The 27,492-nt window shown below is 61.8% G+C and overlaps 1 protein-coding gene across 13 annotated transcripts in view; it reads left to right on the forward strand.

Moving 5' to 3' along the window:
- The window catches only part of CAMK2B (calcium/calmodulin dependent protein kinase II beta), a 92,330-nt gene extending 64,838 nt beyond the window's left edge, over window positions 1-27,492 (forward strand). For 2 of the 13 annotated variants that reach the window (XM_010804378.4, XM_059885615.1), the window contains exons 6-24: window positions 1,424-1,496; window positions 4,721-4,823; window positions 4,915-4,998; window positions 5,691-5,785; window positions 5,949-6,071; window positions 6,553-6,636; window positions 7,423-7,465; window positions 8,385-8,459; window positions 13,436-13,473; window positions 13,630-13,701; window positions 15,184-15,228; window positions 16,854-16,902; window positions 18,226-18,339; window positions 18,645-18,725; window positions 19,561-19,674; window positions 24,520-24,595; window positions 24,723-24,817; window positions 25,135-25,369; window positions 25,640-27,492. In XM_010804378.4, the coding sequence (XP_010802680.1) occupies window positions 1,424-1,496; window positions 4,721-4,823; window positions 4,915-4,998; window positions 5,691-5,785; window positions 5,949-6,071; window positions 6,553-6,636; window positions 7,423-7,465; window positions 8,385-8,459; window positions 13,436-13,473; window positions 13,630-13,701; window positions 15,184-15,228; window positions 16,854-16,902; window positions 18,226-18,339; window positions 18,645-18,725; window positions 19,561-19,674; window positions 24,520-24,595; window positions 24,723-24,817; window positions 25,135-25,367 (1,597 nt within the window). In that variant the 3' untranslated portion in view covers window positions 25,368-25,369; window positions 25,640-27,492. Of the gene's footprint in view, window positions 1-1,423; window positions 1,497-4,720; window positions 4,824-4,914; window positions 4,999-5,690; window positions 5,786-5,948; window positions 6,072-6,552; window positions 6,637-7,422; window positions 7,466-8,384; window positions 8,460-13,432; window positions 13,474-13,629; window positions 13,702-15,183; window positions 15,229-16,853; window positions 16,903-18,225; window positions 18,340-18,644; window positions 18,726-19,560; window positions 19,675-24,519; window positions 24,596-24,722; window positions 24,818-25,134; window positions 25,370-25,639 lie in introns of all 13 variants that reach the window. The other 11 variants (XM_059885613.1, XM_010804379.4, XM_010804380.4 and 8 more) reach the window with 11 other exon arrangements.

Raw genomic sequence — 27,492 nt, forward strand, 5'->3', positions numbered from 1 at the left:
GATGAGAGCATGGTGGGAGGGACAGAAGCAGGGAGGGAGGCCCTGGGAGCAGGTGGGACAGGAGAGCTCAAGGGCTTGGGGCGGGGGTGGGGTTTCCAGCCCTTAGAGGCATCTAAGGGGAGGGGCTGCTGGGGAACTGTTACCCACAGGTTTGGGCCTAGCTCCTTCTGATCCCATAAACCTCAGGAAATCCATCATCACTAGGACTCTGAGGTCTAGGTTTCCTCAGGGTGGACACTCAGGTTACTTTTCTAGCAGGTGGAGACCACCTGCTCTGTGGTCAGAGCTGTTTGAGAACATGGGCCGGTTTCTTGTCCCTTCTCCTGGTTTCTCGTCCCTTCTCTGAGTTTGCTGTTAGGAAAACAAAGTCCATCCCTCCAGCTGACCTTCAGTCACCTCCCCGGTCTAGCCGCGGCAGGAGCAGTCCCGCCTGTGCCTCCCTCGCCCCCACCAGAGGGGCTGGGGCCAAGACCCCAGGGATGGGCTATGGCAGCCTGTGGCATGCCTGTCTCTGGTGGCTGGTAATGCTCCAGGGGCGCTGTGGAATTCCAGGGGTCTGTGCCTGGCGCTGGGGGCAGCTGGATACTTCCCAACCACCTAGAGGAGGCAGGTGCAGGTCACCAGGGCTGGGGGCATCTAGGTCTGGAGGCACCTGGGTCTGATGTCTAGGGCCATTGCTGAAGCCCAGGTGTGGGAGGTGCCTGGGGAGAGCCTGGGCCTTTCTCTCCAACCAGTGATGCCCCAGGAGGCTTGGGACTTCTCCCTTATCTGGAAGGAAGCCCCTCGGGGCCCTGGATAGTGCCAGGCTGCCCCCAGAGACCCCAGTGCTGCTATGGAGCTGAGCTGTCTAGCACGGCAGCCAGCAGCCAGCGTGGACGTGAAGTTTATTTTAATGAAATGACACCCATTCTCACACATGTGTGCTGGTGACTGGAGCGTTAGCACAGCCTCAGAACAGAGAAGGGCACTGGTGCCTAGGGCATCACTCCCGCACTGTGGCACTGGCCTGCCCTCTCTCCCTTGCCCTTTCACCTCTACCCTCCCCTCCCATTGTCTGGGTCTCCAGCTGCCTTGCAGAGTGTAGATTCAGCCCTGGCCTCCCTCCGCAAGGGCACCCAGCTCAGGGCCAGGCATGGCCAGCCTGAGCTTGGGGTGGAGTGCATTGAGGTCAGGCATCTTTCCTCTGTGGGCCTGGTTAGAGGGGAGGGCATGCCTTGTGTTGACCTTTGAGGGTGAAGAGGGAGCCCCAGAGGCCCCCTGCTAGCCAGCGTCTCGTCTCCCAGGCAGGCAGCACCGTGATTCCCTGCTTCCCCCGGGCCCCCACTGGGCTGGAGATCCCACCACTCCCACACAGCACCCTTCTCCTGCACCCCGCCCACTCCTCAGGGGCCATCCGCACTAATGCGCCCGCTGTTTGCTGCAGTCACTGCATCCAGCAGATCCTGGAGGCGGTTCTCCACTGCCACCAAATGGGGGTCGTCCACAGGGACCTCAAGGTGAGTCCCCCCCCGCTCTGTGCCAGGTGTCTGTCGTCTGTAACTGCATGTCGTGTTTAAGGGGAGGCTCGGGGGTAGGGCAGTGCACCAGAAGACACGTGTGTGGGGGAGATGTTTGCATATGTGTGTTCCCGTGTATTTTTGTGTGAAGGTGTGTGCCTATGAGAATATGTGTGCATGTGTGTGCATGTGCATTGGCACATGTGTGTGCATGTGTTTGTGTTTGAAGGTGCATGCTTGTGAGAATGTGGGTCTGTGCGCACACATGGACATGTGTGTATGTGTGAGCATGTGTACATATGCATGTGCATTTGTGCATGTGTGTGAGACTGTGTGTGTGTGCATGTGTGTGTGTGTGTGCATGCATGTGTCTGTACACATCCCTCCCAATGCCTCTAGGCTTCAGGGCTGAGAGGGGACAGTTGTCAAGAATCAGCCTAGTGGCACATGTCCACGCGGGGTCTCGCTTTCTGGGCTCCAGTTGAGATTCGGACCTGGCAGGAGGGACACAGAGAATGTACCCGCAGGTGGGGCTGATGCCTTGGGAGCAGGAGGTGAGGGGCCAGTTTGGTCTCTTCAAACTTCCAGTCCTTTCTACTCATCTCTGTGGCCCTTGGCTCAGCTCTGGGCCAAGTGCAAATCGTTTAAAACAAGGGTTGTCACCCACAGGCCTCTGTGTGGTGGGAGGGGCCCTCAGGAGGAGCTGCAGCCTTCTCCCGCCCCCTTCCTCCTTCCTGCCCTTCCGCCTCCCCCTTCCTCCTCCTCTCAATCTCTCCTCCTTTCTTTGACTTCAGCTTTCTCCAGGTCTGAGTTTGGGTCAGTTTCTTCTCTTGTTGGTTTTGCAGGGGGTGGGGGGACCCCTGGGCCTGCATCCCTGCTGGTGGTGTTTGAGACCACCCTTCTCGTGGGTGCTAGGGCTGAATGGAGTCACCTTTCTAGGGCTACCCAGAGGTGTGTATGTGTGTGTGTGTGTGTGTGTGTGAGAGCTGATGCTGTGGAGCTGGTCTTGAGGGGATGTCCCACCAGGAACAGGCCTGGGACCCTCCCTGTGCCCTCATGTGTCCTCGCTCCCAGGCTGCATGTGGTGTGTGGTCCCCTGTCCTCTCATGGGTCTGCCCAGGCTCCCCCCACTTGACTGCCTGTCCTGTGGGTGCCCATCTGTCTCTGTGTCTTGTCTGCATGGGCCTCACTCAGGGGTCTCTGGGAGGAGGGGCTGCAGGGAAGAGGACACGCATCCCTCCTTCATCCTGGACCTCATGATGCATAACAGACCTGGAGCCCGAAGCTCCGAAGTGCAGATGGGTGCTCTCCCCAGCCCAGGTGTGGCCTCAGGGCACACAGAATCCTTGCTGAGAAAAAGAAAAAGGAGTTAGGACCAGTTGGTCTCCTCTCCCACCAGGTGTCGGGGGGAGCAGGCTGTCCCTCCTCCTCTAGAGAGGCCTCTGTCATCTTGGCTGAGATAGACCTCCAGAAGCAGTACTGTGGTGGGGTTTCCTCTCAGCCAAGATGTGGAGGGTGGAGAGAGCAGAAGGGCTTAGTGCCATCTTGGTGCGTATGAGGGAGCCAGGGTGGAGCCCGGGGGTGGGAACATCCCTGTGCAACCCAGCTGGGTCCCCTCCCTCTCCTCCCAGGGAGGAGCCTTGTTACCCAGCTCTTCCCAGGGACCAGGTTCCCTTAGCTCCTTCTTCCCAGAGAGGCATTCTAAGTCACTTCAGTTGTGTCCAACTCTGTGTGACCCCGTGGACTGTGGCCCACCAGGCTCCCCTGTCCATGGGATTCTGCAGGCAAGAATACTGGAGTGGGTTGCCATTTTGTCCTCCAGGGGATCTTCCCGACCCAGGGATTGAACCCACGTCTCTTATATCTCCTTCACTGGTAGGCGGGTTCTTTACCACTAGCGCCACCTGGGAAGCCAAAGAATGCTGGTTTATTTCCTTGGGGTTGGGGGAATCTGATTGGTAGAAGCTGGGTCAAGCCCCCAGCTGCAGTATTTCAGACTTCTTTTTTTAAAAAAACAATTTTTTAAAATTTGAAGTATAGTTGATTTGCAATGTTCTGTGTATTTCAGACTTCTTGGTGTGGGGCTTGTGGGGAGGTAGGGGTCCCCCTGCCCCACTCACACTGGCAAAATCAAGGTGTTCAGGGGCCTCCCGGCCGTGCTGGGCAGACGGTATCCCCAGCACGTGTCACCTGGAGTGACAGAGCCTCAACCACCAGCTGTGTGGGGCCTGGAGAAGCTCTGGTTTCTGCCTCGTGGGCTGGCATGCTTCATCTATGCCACACGATTTGTCCTCACACCCCTGTGTCCAAGCAGGGTTAACTCAGTTCATTTGGCGGCATTTGTCTTTCTTGGTGGCACTAAGGTGGGCAGCATGGTGTCAGCAGACCTTCCTGTCGGGAGGGTGGCCTGGTGAGGGGGCTCAGGGCCGGGAGAGCCCCGGGCAGCCAGGGATGAGGAAGTCCAGCGGCTTTGAGCTCTGAGTGCTGCCCTCTGGGAGGTGTCGAGGCCGGTGGGACAGGCTGGAATGAAGGAGCCTAGCATGCAGGACGCAGTGTGCAGGGAACTCCTCGGGCCTTCAGGGCCAAGTGTTCCTGGTAACCGGGCAGCAGCCTCCTTGGCACCCCAGTGGGACAGGGATGAATACCGTTTCTTCCTGCATGAGCAAGGGCGCTGCTCCCCGAGGCTGGGAGGTCGGCACGGGACCCTCCCCTCCTGTGAGCAGCCAGCCCAGGGCTGGTGGGACTTGGATGTCCTACACTGCTCAGGCCGCGGGGGCCCTTGGTTGTTTCTCCTTGCCCTTTGAGAGTCTCCATCCTGCAGCAAGTGCCTGAACCTTCCAGCAGCCGCTCTCACTGTGCAGCCAGCCTTGGTGGGCGGAGGGAACCCCGCCTACAGCAGGGGTCTGGGTCCTGCACGGCCTGCTGGGGCCTCCAGGGGTGCTGTTTTGGTCCCAGCACCCCGAGTTCACAAGCTTGCACTTTGAGAACCAGCTTCCCTCAGCTTTAGGGCTTACGTCCCTGCCCCTGGTGAGTGGGGGACAGAGACTGTGGGGTGCAGGCTCTGGGGTGTGCTCAAGCCAAAGGTGTCAGCTATGCTGGGGGGACACCCATGTGGTCAGGGGGCCTGCGTACCCCTGTCTGCCAAGGGGTATTCTGTCCCCCTCTCTCTGGTGACACCCCTGGGTGTAAACCCCACACCCTCGGGCTGCTCACCTTCCCCACAGCCCGAGAACCTGCTCCTGGCCAGCAAGTGCAAAGGGGCTGCGGTGAAGCTGGCGGACTTCGGCCTGGCCATCGAGGTGCAGGGGGACCAGCAGGCGTGGTTTGGTGAGTACCTGGCCGGCCGGCTGGCCAGGGAACAGGGCGGGGGTGTTGGCCGCCCTGTGGTCCTTCACACCACCCTTTCCCGTCATGCTAGGGTTCGCTGGCACGCCGGGCTACCTGTCTCCAGAGGTCCTGCGCAAGGAGGCGTACGGCAAGCCGGTGGACATCTGGGCATGCGGTGAGGCTGGTGTGCTGGGCGAGATGGGCTGCACCCACAAGCACTGCACCAGACCCACACCTGGCTGCCCCCAGCTGGGAGCACCCTCCCCACCCAGACCAGAATTACTAACACAACCCTGGCTGTTGCCGAGAAGCCCACCACCCCATTGCCTGCCCTGCGCTCGGCAGAGCAGTCTGGAGAAGGGGCAGCAAGTGCCTGGATGGGGGATGGATACTGGAGGGGCGGGGGCTGTGTGGACCACCCTGGCAGGGTTGCCTCCTTGCCAGGGGCGTCTCCCCCGTAGTCAGTGCAGTGGAGGGGGCCTCCCCTGTGAAGTAGGGTCGGGGGGCAGAGGAGCTGTTTATGCCATTCTGCAAACATGAGGGTCTCCAAAGAGGGACACTGATTGACGCTGGCTGTGGGGATGGAGAGGAGGGGGTGCTTGAGGACCTCAGTGTCCTCATGGGACTTGCTGGCTTTGGGCAGTGACCCCCACCCTAGCCAATGCTGAGAAACTAGCTGAGGGTCCTGTAGCTGTTAAGTACCAGGGCTGGGCATCTGATTCGCATCCTGGGATCACACGCCAGACACCCCGTAGCAGCATGTGACTGGTGTGTGGCTGCGCTGGTGGGCTCCGCAGGGCCGCTGGGCTGCTGGGCGTGGGCAGTGAGGGCAGCAGCATGAGGCCCCGGGCTCTTGGCTCTCCCCAGGGGTGATCCTGTACATCCTGCTCGTGGGCTACCCACCCTTCTGGGACGAGGACCAGCACAAGCTGTACCAGCAGATCAAGGCCGGGGCCTACGATGTGAGTGCCAGGACCCCCCATCCCTCCCCATCTGGGGGAGGCAGGCTGGCAGAGGCAGGGTGTGGGGTGACACCCCTGTTTTCAGTTGAGGCCCTTTGGAGAATTCTGTCTCCTGTCTGGGGAGGGGGCTTCAGGCTCCCCTGTGCCTGGTTTTCTTTTCTAGTTCCCGTCCCCTGAGTGGGACACGGTCACTCCCGAAGCCAAAAACCTCATTAACCAGATGTTGACCATCAACCCCGCCAAGCGCATCATGGCACATGAGGCACTGAAGCACCCATGGGTCTGCGTAAGTTGCACCAGCCCCGGACCACCCCCTAGCATGTTAACCTTGGGCCCTCTCCTCGAATCCAGTGGGTTGGTCCTGTGGTCTCCTGAGGGCTATGGGAGCACGGGACATGCTATGTGGCTTGGGACGTGCTGGTGACTTAAAGGCCTCAGTCCCTGGGAGGACAGGAGCTCCATGAGAAGAAGAGGCGCCATCTAGCGTGTGAGGGGATGAAGCGGCAAAGGAGGGTGAGGGCCAGGTGGTGATGGGGACAGGTGGAGTGGACGGCCATAGGAGGTGACGGACTAGGAGATTAGGCAGGCAGTGGGGACAGGTGGCCTCCGGCTGATGTGAGTAGCTGGTAGCTCTTGGCACAAGAGCCCCAGAGGTGCTGCTACCCTGAGCCTCTCTCTGACCTCCCCTCTTTTGAGCCCCCCTTGGGGACAAAGCTGATGCCCCCAAGGCTCCTTGCAGTAATGCCCTCCCTCGTTCCCTCCCGCAGCAACGCTCCACTGTGGCCTCCATGATGCACAGGCAGGAGACCGTGGAGTGCCTGAAAAAATTCAACGCTCGGAGGAAGCTCAAGGTGAGACACTGACCCCAGTGTATGGCCAGGGTGCCCTGCCATGCTCACGTGCTCACCTACCTGGAGGCGCCGAGGGCCCCGCACTGGGGGTCGCTAGAGGGGTCCCAGCAGGCCTGGCAGGGGTCCTAGCCACCCAGGATGGGCTGCTGGTTGGTGTTATCCCAGGTGTGCCAGGTAGACTTGGTCCCTTCCATGGCAATGACACCCAAGGTGCCCAGATATCGGCTGGCCCCTCCTCAGTCTCCCATGCTGCCCACGAGGTGTTCCTAGGGTTCCCTTGTGGCAGGGGGCTGGGAGGCATGCCCTGTGGCCGGTCATGCTGTCTGGGTGGGAGTGAGCTGAGAAGCTTCTGACCCGGGGCACTTCTGGTCAGGAGAGCAGCCAAGCTCTGCTGCTCAGAGGGGCAGGAGGGAGGGGACCCTGGGCAAGGAGGCCATTGGGCACCAGGCCCGTCCTGCCTACAGGCTGCTCTGTGCTGAGGGCGAGTGTTCAGGCCTGACCAGGCCCCTGGCTGCTATGCACGCACCTCTCAGGGAGAGGAAGGGCTGTGGGGAGAGGCAGACCCCCAGCCTCAGTGCCCCCAGGGGTCTTGAAGCACTTTAGAAGCTTGGTTTGGTGGATAGTTTAGGGCCCAGGACAGGTCACTGTTAATTCTGCATGAGATGACTTGTCTGGGTGCAGCTGGTGGGCGTGTAGAACTCTTGCCTCTCTAAGAGCCCTTGACCCCAGGTCTGGGGGTTGGGGTGGGGGGTCTCCACCTGGCCTCAGCCGTATGTCTCTCTCCAGGGTGCGATCCTCACCACCATGCTGGCCACACGGAATTTCTCAGGTGAGAACAGCCATCTCCAGGAGCAGCAGGCCTGCGGCGGGAAGCCTGGGGAGTGACCCGCCACCAGCCGCCTGCCCTGTCTTCGCCCCCACAGTCCCGTCCTCTGCTGCCGGCCCGGCCCGGCCTTCCTCCCTCTGAGACCCTTGGGCCTCAGAGGAGGCCTGGGCTCTGGCCGGGCCCCACGAGGGCCCGTCCCTGCGTGTTGGGTCTGTGTCTGAGCTGCCTGCCGGTGGGCCGCAGTTCCGTGTGTCTGTCCAGGCGTTGGTCAGCACTCTGTGGCCTCGTTGTTGTCCTGAATCCTCTGAGCACCCGTTCTGTGTTGGGAGAGGGGAGGCGAGGGGAGGCTCCGGACACGCTGGTTGGCAGCCGCCCACTTGGGCACGAAGGGTGGGCAGGGCTTGGGGCGTGCGGCCGCTCGGAGGGTCTATCGGCGGCCCTGAGGCCTCGGGACAGGGCAGGCCTAGCGGGGACAGCGTCCCCCGGGCGGGGCTGCCGCGCCCTCGCTCTCCTGTGGCTTGTCTGTCGCCCGCGATGCCGGCGCGGGAGCGTCTGTGGTCGTCCTCGTTGTCCGTCTGCATCAGCACCGCCCCATCCTGTTACCTTGCTGTGATACTGTGCTGCCGGGCCGGGGGGCATGCTGTCACACCAATACTAATAGGACGTGTCCTGTCGCACGCCCGGCCGGGCACCCGGAAGACCCCGCTGGGGTTTTCCAAGGAGAAAGGAGGCAAATGCTTTTCCCAATGTCAATCGGTCTCCATCTTGTTTTCACGCTCCTGTGAAAGGGGTTCTGGAACCATCCATCACCTAAACTTTGACTCTAATCTTCTTCTGCTTCCTTTGTCTCTTCTCTTCCCTCACCTCGCCCACCCCTCGTCTGTGTCCGCCCCTCCCCTCGTCTCTAACCCGGTGCTAACAGTGGGCAGACAGACCACCGCTCCGGCCACAATGTCCACCGCGGCCTCCGGCGCCACCATGGGGCTGGTGGAACAAGGTAGACGTCCCGCCTGTCGGCATGCAGCTCCCCTCGCTGCACGCAGCCGCCAGCAGGGCCTTGAGAGCCACCCCAAAGGCCCCGGGAGCCCCTGCTCCCGCCGTGGACACGCTCACAGAGCCCCCACCCTGGGCAGGGACCCAGCACCCATGTCCCAGCAGCCTTGCCTGTTATAGGAGGGGCCAACCGAGGTGACCCCCGAGCTGTGTCACCTTGCGTGCATTTGACTAAATTCCCCGGTCCCGATTCCTGAGTCTGGGGGTCGGGAGACCCCCACTCCACTTCTGGTCCGAGCCCTTTGCTCTCTGAGGCTCACTCCCTACTTGTCCATCAAGAGCCTATTTAGAAAGACAGGAAACCTCTTTTCTGGGGCTGCTGCTGAGGGGGTTTGAATCCCAAATGGGAACCCTGGGGAGAAGGGCATGGGCAGAGACCCTGCCCTACGAGAGCCCACTCGCCACCCCATCCACCCCGGACTTGGCCCCTACCTGCCCTCAGGGACGTACACTGTACTCCTGGTCACTCATACTCTGTATGAGGCCAGTGGTCCGTACTTAGTCTCAAACACGTATGTCTGCCCTGTGAGCCCCAAGACGTGGCCCTCGGCCTCCCAGAGAATGACTGAAGGCCTCCTCTTGGTTTCCTTCTATGAGGCACCTCACTTCGTCCCCAGCCCATGAGGGGAGAGGCAGAGTCCGCCCATCTGCTGCCCCTGCCTGTGAAGGGCAGACCCCCCAGGGAGTCACCTGACTGTGACCTTGGCCAGACCCCATGAGGCTAGACCCCATGAGGCTAGACCCCAAGACCTCCGGGGGCCCACGGCCCTAACCCAAGCTGAGGGTGGCACGAGCTTAGGGGGGCGGAGCTGCAGCTGAGGGCCAGCCAGGTGCTCCCCAGATGGGGTTGTGTGGCTAGAAGAAGCCCTCTTTTCCTGCTGCTGCCTCAAGTGTCTGTGGGGACAGGGCAGACGCCCAGCCGCTCCCAGGCCTAGGCCCTTTCTTCCCTACATGTCTGGCCTGGCTCTTTCCCTCTGACCCTGCAGGATGTGCAGGCCAGCCTGCCCATCCAGAGGACCCCAAATGCTGCCTCCTGGGGTGCTCAGGGCAGGATCATCCTGGGTAGGAGGGTCCACGCTCCTGCTGTGAGCCCAGTGGACAGGTCCAGCAGGACAGCCTTTTGGGGGCTATCCTGAGTCAGCTTCATTTTCTGGGCCTTTCTGGAGTGCCTGGGGGGAGGGAGGGGCAGAGGGGTAGGGAACGGTGAGACTAGGGGCTCCTGGTGAAGACCGAGGGCGGTGAGCGAGGCAGGCGCCTCTGAGCCGCTCTCTGCCCGGGGCTCCCGCCTGCACTGCCCGCTGCCTGCAAGTGGATGTGGGGCGTCGGTGCATGAGGCCGCGAGCATGTGCGGCTCCGCCCTGGGTGCCCAGGGCCGCAGTGTCCTGGGGTAGTCCATGCATGTGGACGGAGCCCAGCATGGCTGTCCGTGAGTGACGAGCTAGGGGATGAGGTCACGGCTGGGCCCTGTGGGCTGAGCCCTCACACCCCCGCTAGGGTAGCCCACCTCAGCCAATGTGCTGGACCCAGCAGACATGGCGGGTGAGGGGGCTCAGTCCCAGGGACTTGCTTCTCTGTGGATGATGGCCTCTGGGGTGACATAGAGCGCTCGGCCAGCAGAAGACTGGGTGTCTATAGATCTCTTGCAGTTCATCAAAGCATCCTGGTTGGTCCCACTTGGCCTTCACTGAGAGGAGACTCAGCCAAACTGCTGGGGTTCAGTGACGGCGTGGCCCTGAGGACCCGGGGCGGGGTAGGGCAGAGGGCTCTGCTTGTCTCCCCGGGGGTCGAGGGTGCCTAGTTGGTTCACCTCAGTTCCTGCCGCATAGTAATGAATTTGACTTGAGAAGACACGAAGAAACTCTCTATGCCTTCAACCGTTAGTGTAGATGGGAGTCAACGGGATCCTGGTTAATCTCAGCCAGAGATGTGAATTTCTAGGAAATGTGGCAGACAGGAGCTGTGGTCAGGATGGGGGCAGCTGTGTGTCCAGACACTGAGGTCTGGGGATTCCCAGGGAGGAGCATGTGGGAGTCAGTTCAAAGAACAGGTGTCTGCTGCAGGCTTCCTAGAGCCTGGGCCGTGGTGTGGTCTGTGTCCCCAGAAGGATGGCTTTTAGGGAACGGAACTGGTACTGTCTTGAATAGCATGGTCTGGAATGTGGGTTCTGACAGAATCAGGGACTGAAGGGGACCCTCCTAAGACCCAGGGCTGTCCCAGGGTCTCCATCTGCCTCCACCCAGGCTCTGACCCATGGGCCCCCTTTCCTGCCCAAGGGGAAGCCCAAGGCACAGCTGACTCCACCTCCACCAGGGCCCTGAGCTGGCCCCGGCTGGACTTCTCAGCCTGGCACTGGCCTGCGCTGGTTTTGAAGAGCTGGCTGGGAGCACCGCTGATCACTGCTGCGTGGCACTGGGAGGTGACTCTCCCCAGACTGCCCAACTTAAGTTGGGGGCTGGGGGTCAGTTTGCTCACCTGCTCAGCTCTCACGACAAGTGCCTTCAAGTTGGGGTGGACACCACTTTCCTCCACACCTGTCCAGCCAGCTGGTTGGCCAGCACAGACAGGGTCCCTGGGCTCTGTCACCACAGCATGACTCCCACTTCAGGAGCGGTGGTGCCCTCCCTGCGCACTGGAGGTGGGGAAGGGAGCAGAGAGGTGAGGTCAGCAGGGGTGGCCTGCTGCTCAGGAGTCAGGCTGTTGGCCCTGGAGGCTCAGGAGTTCCCACATCTGACGGGCTGGGCGATTCCTCTGTGCTGAGTTACAGGGAGGCAGATGTGGCTGCCACCAGGGGAGGTTTTCCAGCATCCCCTCAGTGGAAGCGGGACGTGGCCCCAGAGGTCTGCAGGGCAGGGCTGCCCTGGCATCAGGGTGTGGTCCTGAGACCAGCCTCACCAAGCGAGAGAGCGGCCGCTCTCTGCAGAGCGGCCAGGCTGGGGGGACAAGAAAAGGCCTGGGGTCCCTTCACTCCCTGGGATCCTGTGGTGCTTCTCATGGGGTGAGGCCCGCCAGATAAGAGGTGGGGCCAGGAGTCCGGCTTTTCATTAAACTTTGCCCTGTGAATCCTAGGAGGAAATCAAGGGTATTGGGGGACTATTGGGGAGGAAGCCTGGGGACTAAAGCTGCGCCCAGTGTAGCGGTTCTCCGATGACCCCACAGGGCCCTCTGGCTGGGGACAGTCATTGGTGTCCCCATACAAAGCCCAGAGGGCGGCGATGGCCACCTAGACAGGAAAAGGTCATTAGCAGGAGGGGGCCCAGCAGCTGGGGACTGGCCTGGCCACCCTACTGGGGACCTTGATCAGTGGTTCTCAAACTGAAACAGCATCAGGATCCCTCAGAGCAAATGAACAATTAAACTGAGGCCACCCAGGAGGTCTGGGGCTGGCCCAGGCTATGTGATGCAGATGTTATTGGTGGGGAGCGGGCCCATTTTGATAACTGCTGCATCCCTCTGGGTCTGAGTGCCTGTCTTTCTGATGTGCCGTCCAGAGTCAGTAGTCTCCGAGGATGTCCCCAGCAGCAAAGTGCCCCCCACAGACCTGCTGGGGCTCCCCGGTCCCTCTAAGCAGGCAGCCCCCACTTCAGGGCTGGTTAGCCAGAGCTTTCAGAGCCGGCCGTGGGGGCTGTGCCACCTTTTTCCGGGGCAAGGGACCCTGCCCCTGGCGTCTGACCTGGGCTGCTTCTCTAACCTGCACCGGCCGTCCTGGGGCACCGCTTGGCGTGAGCGTGGGCAGGGCGGGCGAGGCAGGAGCCGCTGAATCCCGGGCTGCAGACTTGCGCTCCCTGCCTGAACCTCCACAAATCTTGTTTTCTCTCTCTTCCTTCCTTCCTCATTCCCTCTCTTCCTCTCCTCACCTTTCCTTTTCCATAAGGTAAGCTGACTTCTTCTTCTTCTTTTTTTTAAGTTCTGTAATTAAAACTAACTGCTGTGGAGGGGACAGGCGCTGGAGGCTGAGGGCCTGTAGGGGTGTGGCAGGTCACACCTCTCAAGCCGGTGCACAGAGAGGCAGAGTCGCCGAGTGGGCCATGCTGACCTCTTCGATGGGGTGGAAGGTTGGGGTGAGATGGGCTGTCTGCCGTGCATCTGAGAGGTGGTGGGACCCTGGGGTGCAGGTGGCCTTTCGGACCCTCCCCCAGGCATGTCCTCTTGTTGCCTGACTCAGAGCTCAAGGTCCTTGGTGGATGGGCACAGAGGCCCATGTTGGCCCTGTCAGTGCCGCCAGAGCAAGGCCAAGAAGTGGGCCAAAGCCGGGGCTGCCGGGGGGGCTAGGAGGGAGAGCGAGGCTGCCCCGTGTGTGCGTGCTCTGAACCGAGAGGCATGGCCTGGGGCCTGGCCATGGGGGCAGAGCTCTGAGTGTTGTCTGCCGAGGGAGGGGGTCTGGGGGGCTGAGAGCAGGCAGGCACCTGGGCTTGGGACAAGTCCCTCCTTATGTGGATGGCCAGCTAGAGCCCACTTATCCCTGCCTGAGAACATGGAGAATCACCGGGAGGTGCCCACCACCCCAACCTGTTGCCCTGTCCTGTATTCTCATCTGGGGCAAGGGCAGTGCCCTGCCCTCCTTTTGGGGGATCCCACATGCTGCCCACCTGGAAGCTGTGGTCTCAGGTGGGAGGAGAAGTCTTGTTGTCCTCCAAGGTCATGGGGGAGGGCTGGGGGAAGCCCCTGTCCTGGGGACAAGGGTCTTCAGGCAGCCCTTGCCAGGCCGCCCGCAGGGTGGCCCTGCCCAGCAATAGACATAGACCTGCTCTGTCCCCAGCGGGCCCCAGGTGGCAGAAGTCACCCTGCCTTGGGACCTGGGGTGGCCCGCTCACTCGATCTTGGGGTCCTTGCAGGCACCCAAGGTTGCCTCATGCCAAGGGGGTGGGCTGCAGTGGGATCCAGGCCCCTCACTCACCATGTCTGTTTTCTCCAATGCAGCAGCCAAGAGTTTACTCAACAAGAAAGCAGATGGAGTTAAGGTGAGGCTCTGGCTTGGCCCAGGGGGCAGTGGTTGGTCCCCTACCTCAGCCTGCAGCATGACCCAGTCCCCAAAGCTCCTCTGGGCCTCCCCCGACTCGAGGAAGGGGTATGAGCCCTCATTCTCTCACTAATGGCCTCTCTTCCTCTCTCTGCAGCCCCAGACGAATAGCACCAAAAACAGTGCAGCTGCCACCAGCCCCAAGGGGACGCTTCCTCCAGCCGCCTTGGTACTGAACCCCTCTGCCCCCACTTCCTGGCCATCCTCTCCTGTATCCCGGCTGTGTGGTGGCCGTTGTCAGGAGGCCTGGGGTAAAGCCAGGGTCTGGTTCCCAGCCTGTCTCTTGACAGACAACACCTAGCCTTACTAGCCCCTCTGCCCTAGGATGTGGGGGTGAGGGAAGACCCCAGTGCCAGGGAACCCATTTCGGGTGCAGTGGACAGGCCCCTGCTGACTTATGGTCAGCAGTGGGAACCATCAGGGGTCTGGTGAGACTAAGACCCAGGGTCCAGGCACCAACCTCGGTTCTTCTGCTCTCAGGAGGCTGGCCGGGAACTCAGCGGGGCTGGCTCTGCAGAGGGGTGGTTCAGGCTGGGGGTGGTGACAGACTGCCAGCCCCTCTCCTGGGTGCTGCAGGGGTGCATTGTCTGGGAGGGGCGGGTTTTGGTTTCTCCCTAGGGAGAATGGATGAGCCTGGCTTTAGCTTCAGAGCCCTCCCAGAGATCTGGAGGGAGACAGAGACCCCTTGGCTTTCCCTGGTGACAGCCTAGCAGTGGCTGTCGGGTCTAGGGCAGTGGCAGCCATGGTGTTCCCCATCAGAGTCCGTGTCCTACAGGGCCACGGTGGGTACAGGGAGACACACTTCTATGGCTGTGCTGGCCTGTGGCTGCCTGGAGGGTTCCGGGGTTCCCCTGATGGGGAGGGGTGTGTAGACATGAAATCACTGGGACCCACCAGCTCACTGGGACCCACCAGCTCCAGCCTTCATCTGGAGGGTCCTGTCCAGGGGATGGAGCCGGTGGTGCAGGGCTGTGGCCAGTAGCACGGCCCTCCTGCCCAGGCTGCTGTGTGTCTATGGTGTCTCGTGTAGAGCAGGCAATCCCAAGAGGTTGCGGTTTGCTGGTCCACAGGTCCCGAGTTTGCAGAAAGTACACTTGGTGTCCCCACGGGCCTCAGGCCCTGCTTCTGGGAGCGAGCCCTGGACTACCCGTGGGGAGGCTAGATTTGCCAAATGGGCATCCACCGCGAGCGCAGGTGTGGGGGGTGGCCTTGGCCCAGGAGGGAAGGGTCCCGCACGCCGGCCTTGCAGCCAGCCCCGTCTCGGACCCGTCCATCCCATGTGCCACCCCCACTCCATGACATCTTCAAACCTGTGCCCTGCCCGTGGCGGGCAGGAGGTCCGGCAGCAAGGGGAGAGGGCAGAGCGCCTGAGGCAGGGACCCCAGCGTGCAGCTTCTCACCCTTGCCCTCAGCCCACTCTCTCTATTGGCCTCTGGCCACTGGTGCCCTCGAGGCCCTGGGCTGGTCTGCTCGTCCCATTCGCATCGCCCCAGGTCCCTCTCCAGCTGCTCCGCTCCCTGCTGGCCATCTGCCTCCATCCTGCTCTGCTGCTACCCTCTTCTCTCCTCTCCCAGGCTCCTGCCCGGGGGCCTCTGCTCTCCTCTTCTTCTCACTGCACTCTTTCCTTCCTCTGTGCTTCCTTCTTCTGTAGGAGCCTCAAACCACCGTCATTCATAACCCAGTGGACGGGATCAAGGTACTGCGCGTTCCTCACCACCCTCTCGGGGGCGTCTGCTCAGCCGGGAGGCAGACCCCTGGCCCTGGGGAAGGTCTGGGATGTTGACCCTGGGGAAGCATTTGTGCTGAGACAGGTGTACTGTGACCTGCCCCCCTCGAGGCAGGACAGAACCCCCAAGTCCACGGGCTGCTCCTTTGGGGAAAAGCCCCAGGTGCCGTCCTTGGAGGCACAGTTGTACCAAGTCCCTGGCAGACACGGGAGCCTGGGCTTCCTCCCATCCTGAGCAGGTTCCGCTTCTCAGATCCTCTCCATCCTGCCAGCCTGGGGGTGGCCAGGCCCAGCCTGGTCAGGAGCAGCCGAAGGCAGGGCCCACTTCAGAGGCTCAGGGTGCCAGAAAGAGCCCAGGTGTCCTTCGCGGCGTGTGGCCAAGGGCTGGGTGTTCCAGGGGAGAATGGCCAATGGGGGCTGCCCTGCGTGCCCCCAAGTATGGGGCCAGGAGGAGAGGGGCAGCACAGACCCTCCTGCCCTCACGCATTGCTCACCTCTGCCCACCGTGCCCAGTGCTTCCTGCTGAGCTGACCCCTCCCTTGCTCTTCCTCTGCTCTGGCATCAGCTCCCATCCCATCAGCATTTTCACCCTGCGGCCAGGGAAGGGGCTGGCTTTCTGGGGTGGTGGGAGCGCTGGGTGGGCAGCCCAGCTGCATTTCTAGGACCTTAATACCTTACCCCTACCCAGACTCCCACCTGGGCCTGAGATCCTCAAAGGGTCCCCACACATCCCGGCCACAGACCAGGACAGGGGTGCTGTGGGCCACTGCGTCTGGGCTGACCCAGCCTCGAGGTGCTAGGAAGAGCCTGGGCGTCCACTGTGACTGAGGCCAGGGATAGGTGTTCCTGGGACCCGGTGTCTGGGGTGAGGGCCCTGCTTTCCCTGCACGGGGCCTTGAGACAACATTCTGTGATGAGGGCCCTGATCTTACAACCTGTAGATGCCCCATTTTTGGCCCAGAGCCCAGAGCAGTGTCTAGTAAGGGGGTTGCGGCGGGGGCAGGTTCCTTGGGAACCCTGTTAAGATGTTCCTTCTGAGAAGCAAGCAAGCTCTCTGGGAACTCGGTCACAGGTGGAGGGCATCTGGTTTTCTATCTCGAGGGCAGCAAGCCAGGGGTGAGGGAGGAGGTGCTGGGGCTACCTTCTGCCCTTCAGGCCACCTGAGAGGTAAAGCCAGGCCTGGCTGGATGGCCCAGGCCTGGGGAGGAGGTATGGTGCTGCCGCACTCTGACCGGGCCGGGTCAAGTTTCCCGAGGACCTACTGGCAGCTTCCACCCTGTCTGCCAAAGTGGGAAGGCTGTGGATGCTTTCCTGCTTCCCCAGGCGTCTTGGAATTTCAAAAAAAAAAAACAGTTTTTATCTTGTTAAAGAATGTCTTCTGAGCATGCTAATCTTTCCGCTGGGTGTATCTCATTGGCAGAAGGAGAAATTGGGGTCCTCAGCTGTTGGGGATGTGGGTGGCCCAGCCTAGAAATGGGTGACCCTTGGGTATGGCGTGAAGCTCCATTGCCGCCTGTGGGTTTCTGGGGTTGGGGCCTGGGCCCTGTGGGGGCAGAGGCCATGTCCTGACCCGCTGCCTCCCCGTGTCTCCCCAGGAGTCATCTGACAGCACCCACACCACCATAGAGGATGAAGACACAAAAGGTATCCAACCTCCCCGCCTGTGGGGCTGGTGGGCAGGCCACTCGCAGGTGGGGAGCAGGGACAGCAAAGGCCACGTCCTGTGATGAGGGGCTGACTTGCTCAGGCCCATAGCCCCATCTGAGGCTGGATACAGACTGGCACTGGGCAGTCTCGGGCAGAGCCTCCAAGCAGAGCCTGGCGGACCTGGGCACCCTGACCAGCGTGGAAGCTACTGCCCTGGATGGGACGGTTCTCTGCATGGGCTCCCAAGTTGCTCCAGGGGCTGTGCACCCAGTTTCCATGGTTGAATTTGCTGTTTCTTCTCTCAAAGGTCCTTAAACCTGTGCCTACCCAGCTGGCAGTTGATACGTGGGTGGGCAGCAAGGGGCATTTCCTGCGCTCATTGTTGGGGGGCAGGTTGCAGAGACAGGCACCCCGTTCCCCACTCAGGGATCCCAGGCCAAGCTGGCTGAGGCTCTGTCTGAGCCCCACCAATGCCCCAGGGTACCGGGTGGTGTGTGCTCACCCTGGCGCCCCTCTTCCACCCTCAGCTTTCTCAGCTGCCCCAGGGAGGGGATCTGGTCTGCACTCTACCTAGGCCAGGTGACTGGCCCCTGCCTGGGGAGCCCGCCTCTCAGCCACACTCTACGTAGATGAGCGCTGGGCCGGCTGTGGCCACTCTGCCAGTTTGGGAGATGCAATGACCCTGTCCTGAGTATCCCCCACTGCCCTAGAGTGGAAGTGAGCGAGCACAAGGTTTTGGCCTCTGGATGTAGAGCGAGTGGACATTCGTGTAGTTTCCCCAGACTGCGGGCCCTGAGCTGTTGGCATGGAGCTTGGAGGTCACACAGATCTCCCCCAGGCCCTGTCCTCGCACGTCTGCCCTCGCCCCAACCGGGCGGGGGCCTGAGACGGCCCAAGACTGAAGGAGCCCAGGGGAGAGGGCCAGCCAGCCAGCCTCATGCCAACCCCTTGTCTGGCTGGGAGATGATCAGCAGATGCCTGAGGGGCCTCACGGGGCAGGGGCCAGGGGAGTCTCAGCCTCAGCTAGGCAATCCATCACATGCAGAGAAGCCCCAGTGGGCTCAGGCCTGCCCTCTGCTGGTCCTGGCAGGCACTGTACACAACCCTCCCGCCCCAGGTCCAGCCCTGCGGGTGGTCCTGTGTCTTCCTCACACACCTGCTGTGATCTCACAGCCCGGGCACACGGGGGTGACGGTACCCCAGGAGCCCTGGACCCCACCATGTGATTCTCCAGCTTAGCCTCCTCTCATCCTCCTGCACCCCCTTGTCTCTCCTGCGTGTGCTCACCTGCCTGTGTTCACGTCTCGTCTGTCTGCCCAGCCCCCAGGGTCCCTGACATCCTGAGCTCCGTGAGGAGGGGCTCGGGGACCCCAGAAGCCGAGGGCTCCCCGCCCTGCCCGTCTCCGGCTCCCATTAGCCCCCTGCCCACCCCATGTAAGTAGCCGGGCCCTGCTGCTGTGGGGGTCTCCTGGAGGGGCCAGCAGCTCCTCTGAGGGTTCACTCGAGGGCCAAGGGCCAGCTGAGCTCGGGCACCAGCCTGCCCCTCACAGCCCCTCAACGCAGGTCCCCAGCACCTCTACCCCTCAAGCTGGGCCTTCTCCACTGGCCTGGGGGGGGTCTCAGGACCGGGGCTCCTTGGTCCTGAGATACACCCTGGGGCGGGAGAGAGAGGGAGGCCTGCTTCCTCTCCACCAGCCTGGCCCGCCGCCTCCTCACGTGTCTGCTCCTGTCCACCCCAGCCCCCAGGATCTCTGACATCCTGAGCTCCGTGAGGAGGGGCTCGGGGACCCCAGAAGCCGAGGGGCCCCTGCCCACCCCATGTAAGTAGTGCCCCAGGCCTGCTGCCTCTGCTGCCAAGTGGCTCCCGCATCCTGCCATGCACGGCCTCAACTGCCCCTGGACCAGGCTGCCGAGGCCTGGCTAACTGTCCGGCCTGGCTGGGCATCAGGGGGCGCACGCGCTAACTCTGCAAGGCAGCTCTCCCCCGGCTCCCCCGCCCCCACCTCCCACACGGCTCCCTGCACTGCTGTCCAGCCCGAGACCTCACCCCCTGAGGGTCTCCCACACCCGGAGCGACCATGTACCCTGCCCCTTGGGCCATGGGCCGTGACCTTGTCAGTCATGCTGACTTCATATGGGCATCCAGGCACGAGGAGCTGTTACAGAAATCCTCTTGACCAGAGGCCTATGGATTTAAAGGGAGAAGAAAGGGCCCGACCTCCCTGCAGAACTAGTTTTCCAGAGGGGCTGGGCGTTCTGTGCACTCCTCCACTCACCCATCCCGTCCTCACCTCGGGGTGCCCACCCTGGGCCTGTCCCAGGTGGCATTACTCTCTCCTCTCCCAGGCCAGGCTGCCCCGCTATGGAGGGCACCCTCCGCCCACAGCAGCTTTCCCCACCCCCACCTGGTCAGACAGGTGCAGCTGCCTGAACATCCCTGAAGCTTCCCCCTCGTCCCCCACGCCCCTCTCTGGCACCCCTGTCCCTCACGTCCCCCTCCACCCCCCACATCCCTTCTCCATCCCTCTCTGTCCCCTCATGACCCCTCCGTCCCCCCCCCCCCACTCTCTCTGGCTTGGCTCATCAGCCCATAGGTTTTCTCTCCTGCGTGTCCCCCGCCTGCCTCGTGTTCACGTCTCGTCTGTTCCACCCCAGCCCCCAGGATCTCTGACATCCTGAACACGGTGAGGAGGGGTTCGGGGACCCCAGAAGCCCAGGGCCCCCCACCCTGCCCGTCTCCGGCTCTCCCAGGCCCCCCACTCACCCCGTGTAAGTAGCACCTTGAGTGGCCCCGCTGGCTGCTCCTGGGGGCTCTCGGGCGTGGAGACCTCCAGCTGCGGTGCGCCACCCCCTGGCTCTGGGAAGGGGTCGGCTCCTGGGTGGGGGACCCAGGGAATTCCACACAAGGCTGCCGTTCGGTTAAAGATGCGCACCTGTGGGGAGAGAAGCAGGAGGCAGGTTTCCCTGAACTAGAGCCTCCCTCCCAGGGGCTGTAAGCTGCAGATTTCTTCTGTAGTGGTAGTGAGGATGGGGTGCGTGCTGTCTGTGGTCGGCCCTGGCTGGTGAGTCTAGGGCTGGGGGGCGGGCTGGGGGCGGGCGCTGGGCTGGGCCACCTCCCCGGGCAGGGAGGAGCCACCACTGCCGTCTGCAGGCCGTCTGCCGACTGCTCGCCAGTATCGCTTACAGGGATGGATGACATCCCAGGGCGGCAGCCACCCCCCTCCTCCGGGGAGACACCGGGCTCTCAGAGGCGAAGCTGCTTCGGGGCTGGGGGCCGGGCATGGCGGGGGAGAGGCTGGGTGAGTGCCGGGCTGTGGGGGTGCTGACCCCCGCCGCCCACCCCTGCCAGCCATGCCTGGGGGCCAGGGCAGGGGTAGGTGGGTGGGAGGGAGGCCCTGGGAGCAGAGGGGAAGGCCGGGGGTTCGGGGGCTGTGGCCTGAACTCAGGCTCTGCTAGAGGAAGTGGAGACGCGTCTCAGAGGTGAGAGAGCAGAGTCTTGCTGGTGGGCACACAGCGGAGCCTCTGCCCGTCCCCAGTTGTGTGGGGTCTTATTCGAGTTTAGAGGCCTCCGTGTCCCCAAATCCGGGACCCTCGTGGCCCCTGGTTTCCCAGATAACAAAGCTGAGGGTAGCAGATGTGGAGGGTTGTGTCCAAGGGGTCCTTGCAATATTACCCCGGCCCAAGGCCACGACCCACCTTTGGGGCATGCCCGGCCCAGGCAGGGAGCTCAGAGGACAGGCTGATGGAGTGGGGAAGGGAGGCACAGCACAGGCTTGCCCCTTTGGGGGTCTGTCCTGAGCCTGACTCTGGAGGTGGGGCTGTAGAAGGGGCTGTGACCAGGATTGAGTGGAGGGGACCTCGGGGCCTAGACTCCTGGCACGTGTGGCTGGGCCTACAGGGTGCAGGGGAGGGACAGAGTGCTGGGGAGGCGGGGCACCAAGGGGAGGGGTGCCCCTATCAGTGTCCCTCAGAAAGAGGGGCCCTCTTACCTCCTGCCCTCCCACCTGGGGTTCCCAGCAGCCAGCTTCCTTGTGTGTGGGGGTCCTGGGTGAAGGGATCAGGTCGGGCCAGCCTGGAGAAGGGACTTCTGAGTGGTCACTTCGGGGTGAGTTCTGGCACTCAGTGGGCCAAGTGGGTGAATGCCAGAGTGGAGTGGACCCCCCTCCCGGTTCTGGGGCCCGGGGCTTCCCCCACTGGCACAGAGGCCTGGCTGCAGAGGGCCATCCTTGGGGTGGGTCACGGGCAGCCTCTTTTCCAGGGAGCCAACCCGCCAGCTGTCAATGGTAAATGGGTTGGTGCCCACTGGCCCGCCCTGGGTTCTCCATAATCGGGGATTATGCACAATCCAGGCTGATCCTGTGCAGCTGCCTCCCTGGTGTGGCTAGGGACATCCTGGCGCCCCTGCAGCTGCTTAGGGTCCACCTGGGGTCACTAGGGTCCTCCTAGACCCTTTGCTAATGTCTGGGCTTCCCTGGCCTGTTAGCTCTCCCCAAGAGAGCCAGAGTGGATGCAGGGCTACGGTTCAACTCTGGGACTTCTCCCAAGCCAGACTCTTGCCCATGCACCGCAGCTCTGTTTCTGGAGTTGCCTGTTGGAGGCAGCTTGTCCCTGATAGCCAGCCCTCCCGGCACCCCCACCAGGAGTCCCTTTGCATAGTATGCCACCTGGGGAGGCAGGATTGCTCTGTACGGCAAGGAAGGAGAGGGCAGAGTCCCTCCACAGGTCAGGAGCGTCTGGCTTATTCCTGGGCTGTGGCTGGGCTTGTGCAACCTCAGCTTTCCCATCTGCAGAATGGGCATGGGGGCTGTTTCCCGAACTTCAGACTTTGCAATGTGTTCTGTGACCTTAGAGCTCTATTTACTTAATACTTTCTTTTTACACCGAATCCATTTTTAATTACGATTTGTTTAAAAATACTCACTATTACCTCATCAAGTGGAAAACTCAGCCCACTTACCACGGTGCAGTAGGGCCATCGTAAAATCAGAGTGCTTGGGGAAACGAAACAGAAAAAAAGGTCTCTCAATTCCAGCTGCAAGGTTATCGGCTGAGGGCTCACGTTGGGAGGCGAGACAGCTCACTCTGTCTGTCAAGAGGGGGATTGACAAGTGTCTGGGATGTTGGGATGTGTAGATGTCCCCTTAGCGAGATTAGCAGGATGGCCTGGAGCTGACAGAGTGGCTCACAGTGGGAGGTGGGCACTCCTGAGCAGGGGCTGGACGTGGTGCTTCAGGAGGGTGGCAGGGTGACCGGCCGCCCAGGGCAGGGACGGGAGGGGCAGGCGCCGGGTGCTGCTGTCAGACAAGCCCAGGGGCCCTGGCCCATGGGGTGTCATCTGGTGGGGGAGCTGGGCTGCAGTGGGAGGTCACAGACTGAGGCTTGAGGCCACTTCCAGGAAGATGACAGGTGAACTGGGAGTGGGGGTTGATGAGGTCCAGAGGAGAGAGGGCCTTCAGAATTGGGAAACGCCCAGGCAGAGGGCCAAGAGGTGGGCAGGCTGTGGAGGAAGCACTGAGAGGGGAGAAGCTGTGTTATGGGGTGGGCGTAGGAGGAAGTGGGTGTGCTGAAGGAGGTGTGAAGTATCCAGCAGGTGAGGACAGGGACCACCCGCATGTGTCTGTGTTGGGACAGAGCTCTGCGGGTGGACGGGGGCATCAGGGCAGCTGGGCCCCCTTCCTGGAGGCCAGCTTCCAGCGGGGGCCTGGGTTCTGCAGAGACAGCCTGAAGCCCGAACACTGTTACAGTCCAGACATGGAGTTCTGTAAGAAAAAAAAAAAACAAGCAGAAGCACAGCCAGTGCAGAGAGAGGGTCTCGTTTAGACGAGGAAGCGCACGTGTGCTGGCAGGTTGGCGTGCACATGCACTACAGACACACGCACAAGTACACACCCATGTGCACGAAGGGCGCATGTGCACACCTGCGCGTGCACGCACTGGAGCCCTTGGGTGTCACAGAACTCCCCCAGCAGCCACTGTCCAGAGCCGGTGTGCCACACGACCCAGGGGCACGCCCCCGCTCACACGCAGCATCTCCTGCTCTGGGAATGTAGGCCGTGAATCAACTCACACGTGTGCTGAGCCCAGCTGCACTGGCAGCTGGACACTGGAGAGCAGCAGACGCCTGTCTTTAGGCTTGCTTGGGTGGGAATGTGCATCCACAGGAGTGGCCCTGCAGAGCGCCTGTGGTCCTACGTACTGCGGGGAGCAGAGGGACACAACGCCCCCGTGAGGGAGCACAGATGCGTGGCTGGCACGGCCGTGACTGGAGAGGGGTGTGAAGAGAACTGGGGTGCGGCCTTCAGTGCTCTTCTTGGGTCTGGGTTTTACTGCTGGCGTTTACTGCGTTATGGAATCACCATGTGTGGGTGTGTCCATGGCTGTGTGCACACACACATGTGTGTGTTTCCTGTGTGCCTTTGGGTGTCGACGTATCTGCACAGGCATGGTTTAGCACCTAACTCAGGATGGTACTTCTTTGGGGAGAGTGAGTGAAGGACAAAACTCAAGGGAACACAGGCACCTGTGTCTTTATGTGGAAGCTTTTCTCTCTTTGGAAAAAATCTAAAGCAAATATAAAAATTGTTCAGATGTGAACCAGCAGGGTGTGGGCTATGTTATTCTTTGTGCTTCTTCCACATGTTTAAAATATGTAGCCTGAAAATAAATGGTAGTTAAAGAGATAAAGGGGGGCCCCCAGGCAAGCACCCCAGAGATTGGGTTGGTCTGGGACCAGAGGTCAAGTGGGTAGGAACCTGGAGAGGGCTGCCAACCCAGGGCCTCAGGTGGAGGGTGCAGGATGGAAAAGTGATGCCAGAGGACTGGCCTGGGGCCCAGGACCACAAACAGGTGGAGGCAGGAAGAGGCGGGAGGCCAGCCGGCAGTCTGTGGGCTTCCATGGAGAGAAGGTGGTGAGGCCCACGCTTAGCTTTCCACTGGGCTCTGCTTCCTGGCCTTTGCACAGAGGCCTGGCCCTGCAGCCTCCAATCCACTCCCTGCTTTGTGAGCCGGCCCCTAGTAGACACCTGCCCCCAACCCCCCGAAGAACTGTTGGGTGCATGGAGGACTAGAGAGCAATGCCTGGGGGGCAGAAGCCAGGAAGGGTGGTCACAGTGTCACAGGGTCATCCCTTGCTGAGGGCCCAGGGCACGTGGCTGGGGGGACTGGAGATGCAGGGTGGTCGTGGCAGGCTTTGCTTCCCTGACCTGCATTTTCCAGACGGGTAGTTCACTTTCACTTTTCACTGTCATGCATTGGAGAAGGAAATGGCAACCCACTCCAGTGTTCTTGCCTGGAGAATCCCAGGGACGGGGGAGCCTGGTGGGCTGCCGTCTCTGGGCTCACACAGAGTCGGACACGACTGAAGCGACTTAGCAGCAGCAGCAGCAGCAGTGCTATGGATGCAGTGTGTGTGTCATTCAGGGATATTGTATTTAAGACAAACAAGATGGAAGTTCGTTGGACTTGGAAACCGGGAAACCGGGAAGTGGGTGGCCTTGAAGGGAGCAGTCTGAGCTGGGCAGCCTTGGGATGGGGATGGGGGCGGGGTACTTTGCCCGGACCCTCCCGGGCGGGCACAGGTGGTGTGTGGGTCACTGGGCAGCTGTCTCCCTGCAGCGCGGAAGCAGGAGATCATCAAGATCACGGAGCAGCTCATCGAGGCTGTCAACAATGGCGACTTCGAGGCCTACGCGTGAGTCGGGGCGCCTGGCCTGTTCTGGGGTGTGGGGGGTGGACCTGGAGGGCTTCCCCACAGGGAGGGGGCTGGATGGAAGCACCCGGTTCTGAGGGGCCCCTCCTCACCTGGGTCTGCCCCCCAGGAAAATCTGCGACCCAGGCCTGACCTCGTTTGAGCCTGAAGCCCTGGGCAACCTGGTTGAAGGGATGGACTTCCACAGATTCTACTTCGAGAACTGTGAGTGCAGGGCGGGGGGAGGGTAAAAGGGTGGGTGCCCCTGGAGAGCCCACGGACCCCCAGTCAGGGGCCCAGGGGAGCCCTGTCCCCTCTGTGCTCAGGGTCAGCCGGCCACTGCTCCACCCTCTGTGGCAGAAATCCCCGAGCCACAGGGATGAGGGGTGAGGACACACGGGGAGAGGGATGGGGAGCCAGATGGTGCTCTTGGAGGAGGCTGGGCTGGTAGAGGGGCTGGGTGTGCTCTTGGGGGAGGAGGCTGGGCTGGTAGAGGGGCTGGGTGGGGGCAGGCACGACGCCAAGCCCCTGCCCACCCGCAGTGCTCGCCAAGAACAGCAAGCCAATCCACACAACCATCCTGAACCCGCACGTGCACGTCATCGGCGAGGATGCCGCCTGCATCGCCTACATCCGCCTCACGCAGTATATCGACGGGCAAGGCCGGCCCCGCACCAGCCAGTCCGAGGAGACCCGTGTGTGGCATCGCCGAGACGGCAAGTGGCAGAATGTGCACTTCCACTGCTCGGGGGCGCCCGTGGCCCCGCTGCAGTGAAGGTGAGACCCTGGGGGAGGGGAGTGCAGTCCGGGGTGGCGGGGCTGCAGCCTGAGGGAGGCGGTCGGAAAGGGTGGCCAGCAGGGGTGGCCCAGCAGGTTCCTGGGCATAAGGCAAGCCTGGTGTTAGGGGAGTGGGGGCGCTGGGTCAGGGTCTCCAGGCCCCTTTCCGGGCAGCCCTGCAGGTGCCCACCTTGCAGCCACCAAACCCGGGTCAGACGGAGAGCTGCCCCCAGAGCTGACCTGCTCATCCTGGCGCCCGCTCTGTTTCAGAGCCGCTGCGGCTGGTTTCACCACGGGACAGACTCGGTGTTTGGAGCCCAGCTGCCCTCGGGCACACGGCCTGCCTGTCGCATGTTTGTGTCTGCCTCGTTCCTCCCCTGGTGCCTGTGTCTGCAGAAAACCAAGACCAGATGTGATTTCTTTTTAAAAACAAGATGACAACGACAACCACACACACAAAATTGACGTCGATGAAACGGAGAAAAAAACTAAACAAGGGAAAAAGCTGTAAAAATCACTGGCATTTGTGGGGCTTCGAACCTTCCGGCCGCACCCCACCCAAGCTCCACGTGTCTGTCCACTCCTGGCCTCCTCCAGGGACTGGCCGGGGGAATGAACTTGTCCACCAGGGCCTGCCGCCCGAGGAACAGTGTTTGCTAGGTGGTGCCCACCCCCCAGGAAGTCTGCATCCTCCCTGCCGTGCATGGCTCCTGGTCAGGAGTGTCAGGTGTCGTCGGGGGAGGGCTTGGGGGTGGCAAGGGGGCCCAAGCACGGCTGACTTCCATCCCACTTCCCTTCCCTCCTCTCTTCCCTGAGAAGGTGTGGATGTGGGCTCCCGGTGTTCCCGGCATGGGTGAGCAGTGCAGAGGCTGGGCCAGCCTCTCTGGGAGGATACTGAGCCATCCGAGGCTCAGGGATCCAGCTCTGGCCCGGTCAGGGCCAGGGAGGTGCACTGGGGGAGGGGTTGCAGGGAGGCACACCTTAGTTTCAGATCTCACACCTGGCGGGAGACATGGGCGAGGACAGTGCTGGCAGTAGCCCGCTGAGGAAGGGAACCCCTGGGCTGGCCTCTCTTCTGCTTGGGTACCTCTCCGTCTTTGCCCACCTTCTCCCCCGTCCCCATGTGGGTGTGAGGCAGAAAGGAGAGAGGGGTCAGAGGTGGGCGGGTGTTTCTGGCTTCCAGGTCGAGGCAGGGGCTAGGCAAGTGTTTGCTGAAGAGGCTGCACTTTTAGAGTTTGGGCCAGAGCAGCAGGGAGCAGAGGGCTGCACTGGGCTGCGAGCGACAGGGACCCTGGGGTGGGGAGGCGGGTCCCCCTGTGTGCTGGTGGGCACTCTGGTGAGCCTCTGGGACGGGCTGCATGGTCAGGTGGTGGCAGAGAGAGCCAAAAGCGTTTGGCCTGGCATGGGGGTGGGTATAACCTGGCCTCCTGGGCTATACTTGGGGGGTGGTCAGGGGCCATGATCCCAGAGGTGCAGGACGCACCCCCCCACCCCAATATCTGCCCCTTCAACTCATGTTGTTTTCAACAAGGATTTTCTTTATCTTCCCCCCACACAAGCCAAGGGAGGGGCCCAGAGTGGGGCACAGGACACAGGATGCTGGTCTCCAAGGGGGACTGTCCATGGACAGACACTCAGAGTGGACGCTCACCTGCCTGTCTGCGGCTGTGCTCAGGACAGCCGTCCCTACCCATGGACACAGGGTAAACATCTGCAGGGCTCCCTGGGCCTCGGGCAGCGGCAGGGTTCGCCGTGGACAGCGTGCGGCCCAGCCGCCCTCACCTCCTGGGGCCTCCTCCTCTCCTCTCCCTGCTCACCCGTTCTTTCCAGGGAGCTGCCTGTCTGGGATAATTTGGGGATTTTTTTTTTCTGGGGGAGAGTTCTTTTGCATGACCCCTCATGAGCAAGCCACACCCGCTCCTCTAGCTAGATGTCCGCGGTGTGGCGGCGTCGGCCGGCCCGCCCTGCAGAGGGTCGGCTGCCCGCGGTGCTGGCCGGCCTTTCCTCTTCTCTCTTTTTGCTGAGTTTCATTGTCTTTTCTTTCTGAGCCTTGTAAGTGTACAAAATTATTATTTTGTTCTGTCTCGGGAAACTGCAAATAAATGGAAAACAGGACAAACTGC

The sequence above is a fragment of the Bos taurus genome, chromosome 4 (assembly GCF_002263795.3).
Source record: "Bos taurus isolate L1 Dominette 01449 registration number 42190680 breed Hereford chromosome 4, ARS-UCD2.0, whole genome shotgun sequence".
Lineage (NCBI taxonomy): Eukaryota > Metazoa > Chordata > Mammalia > Artiodactyla > Bovidae > Bos > Bos taurus.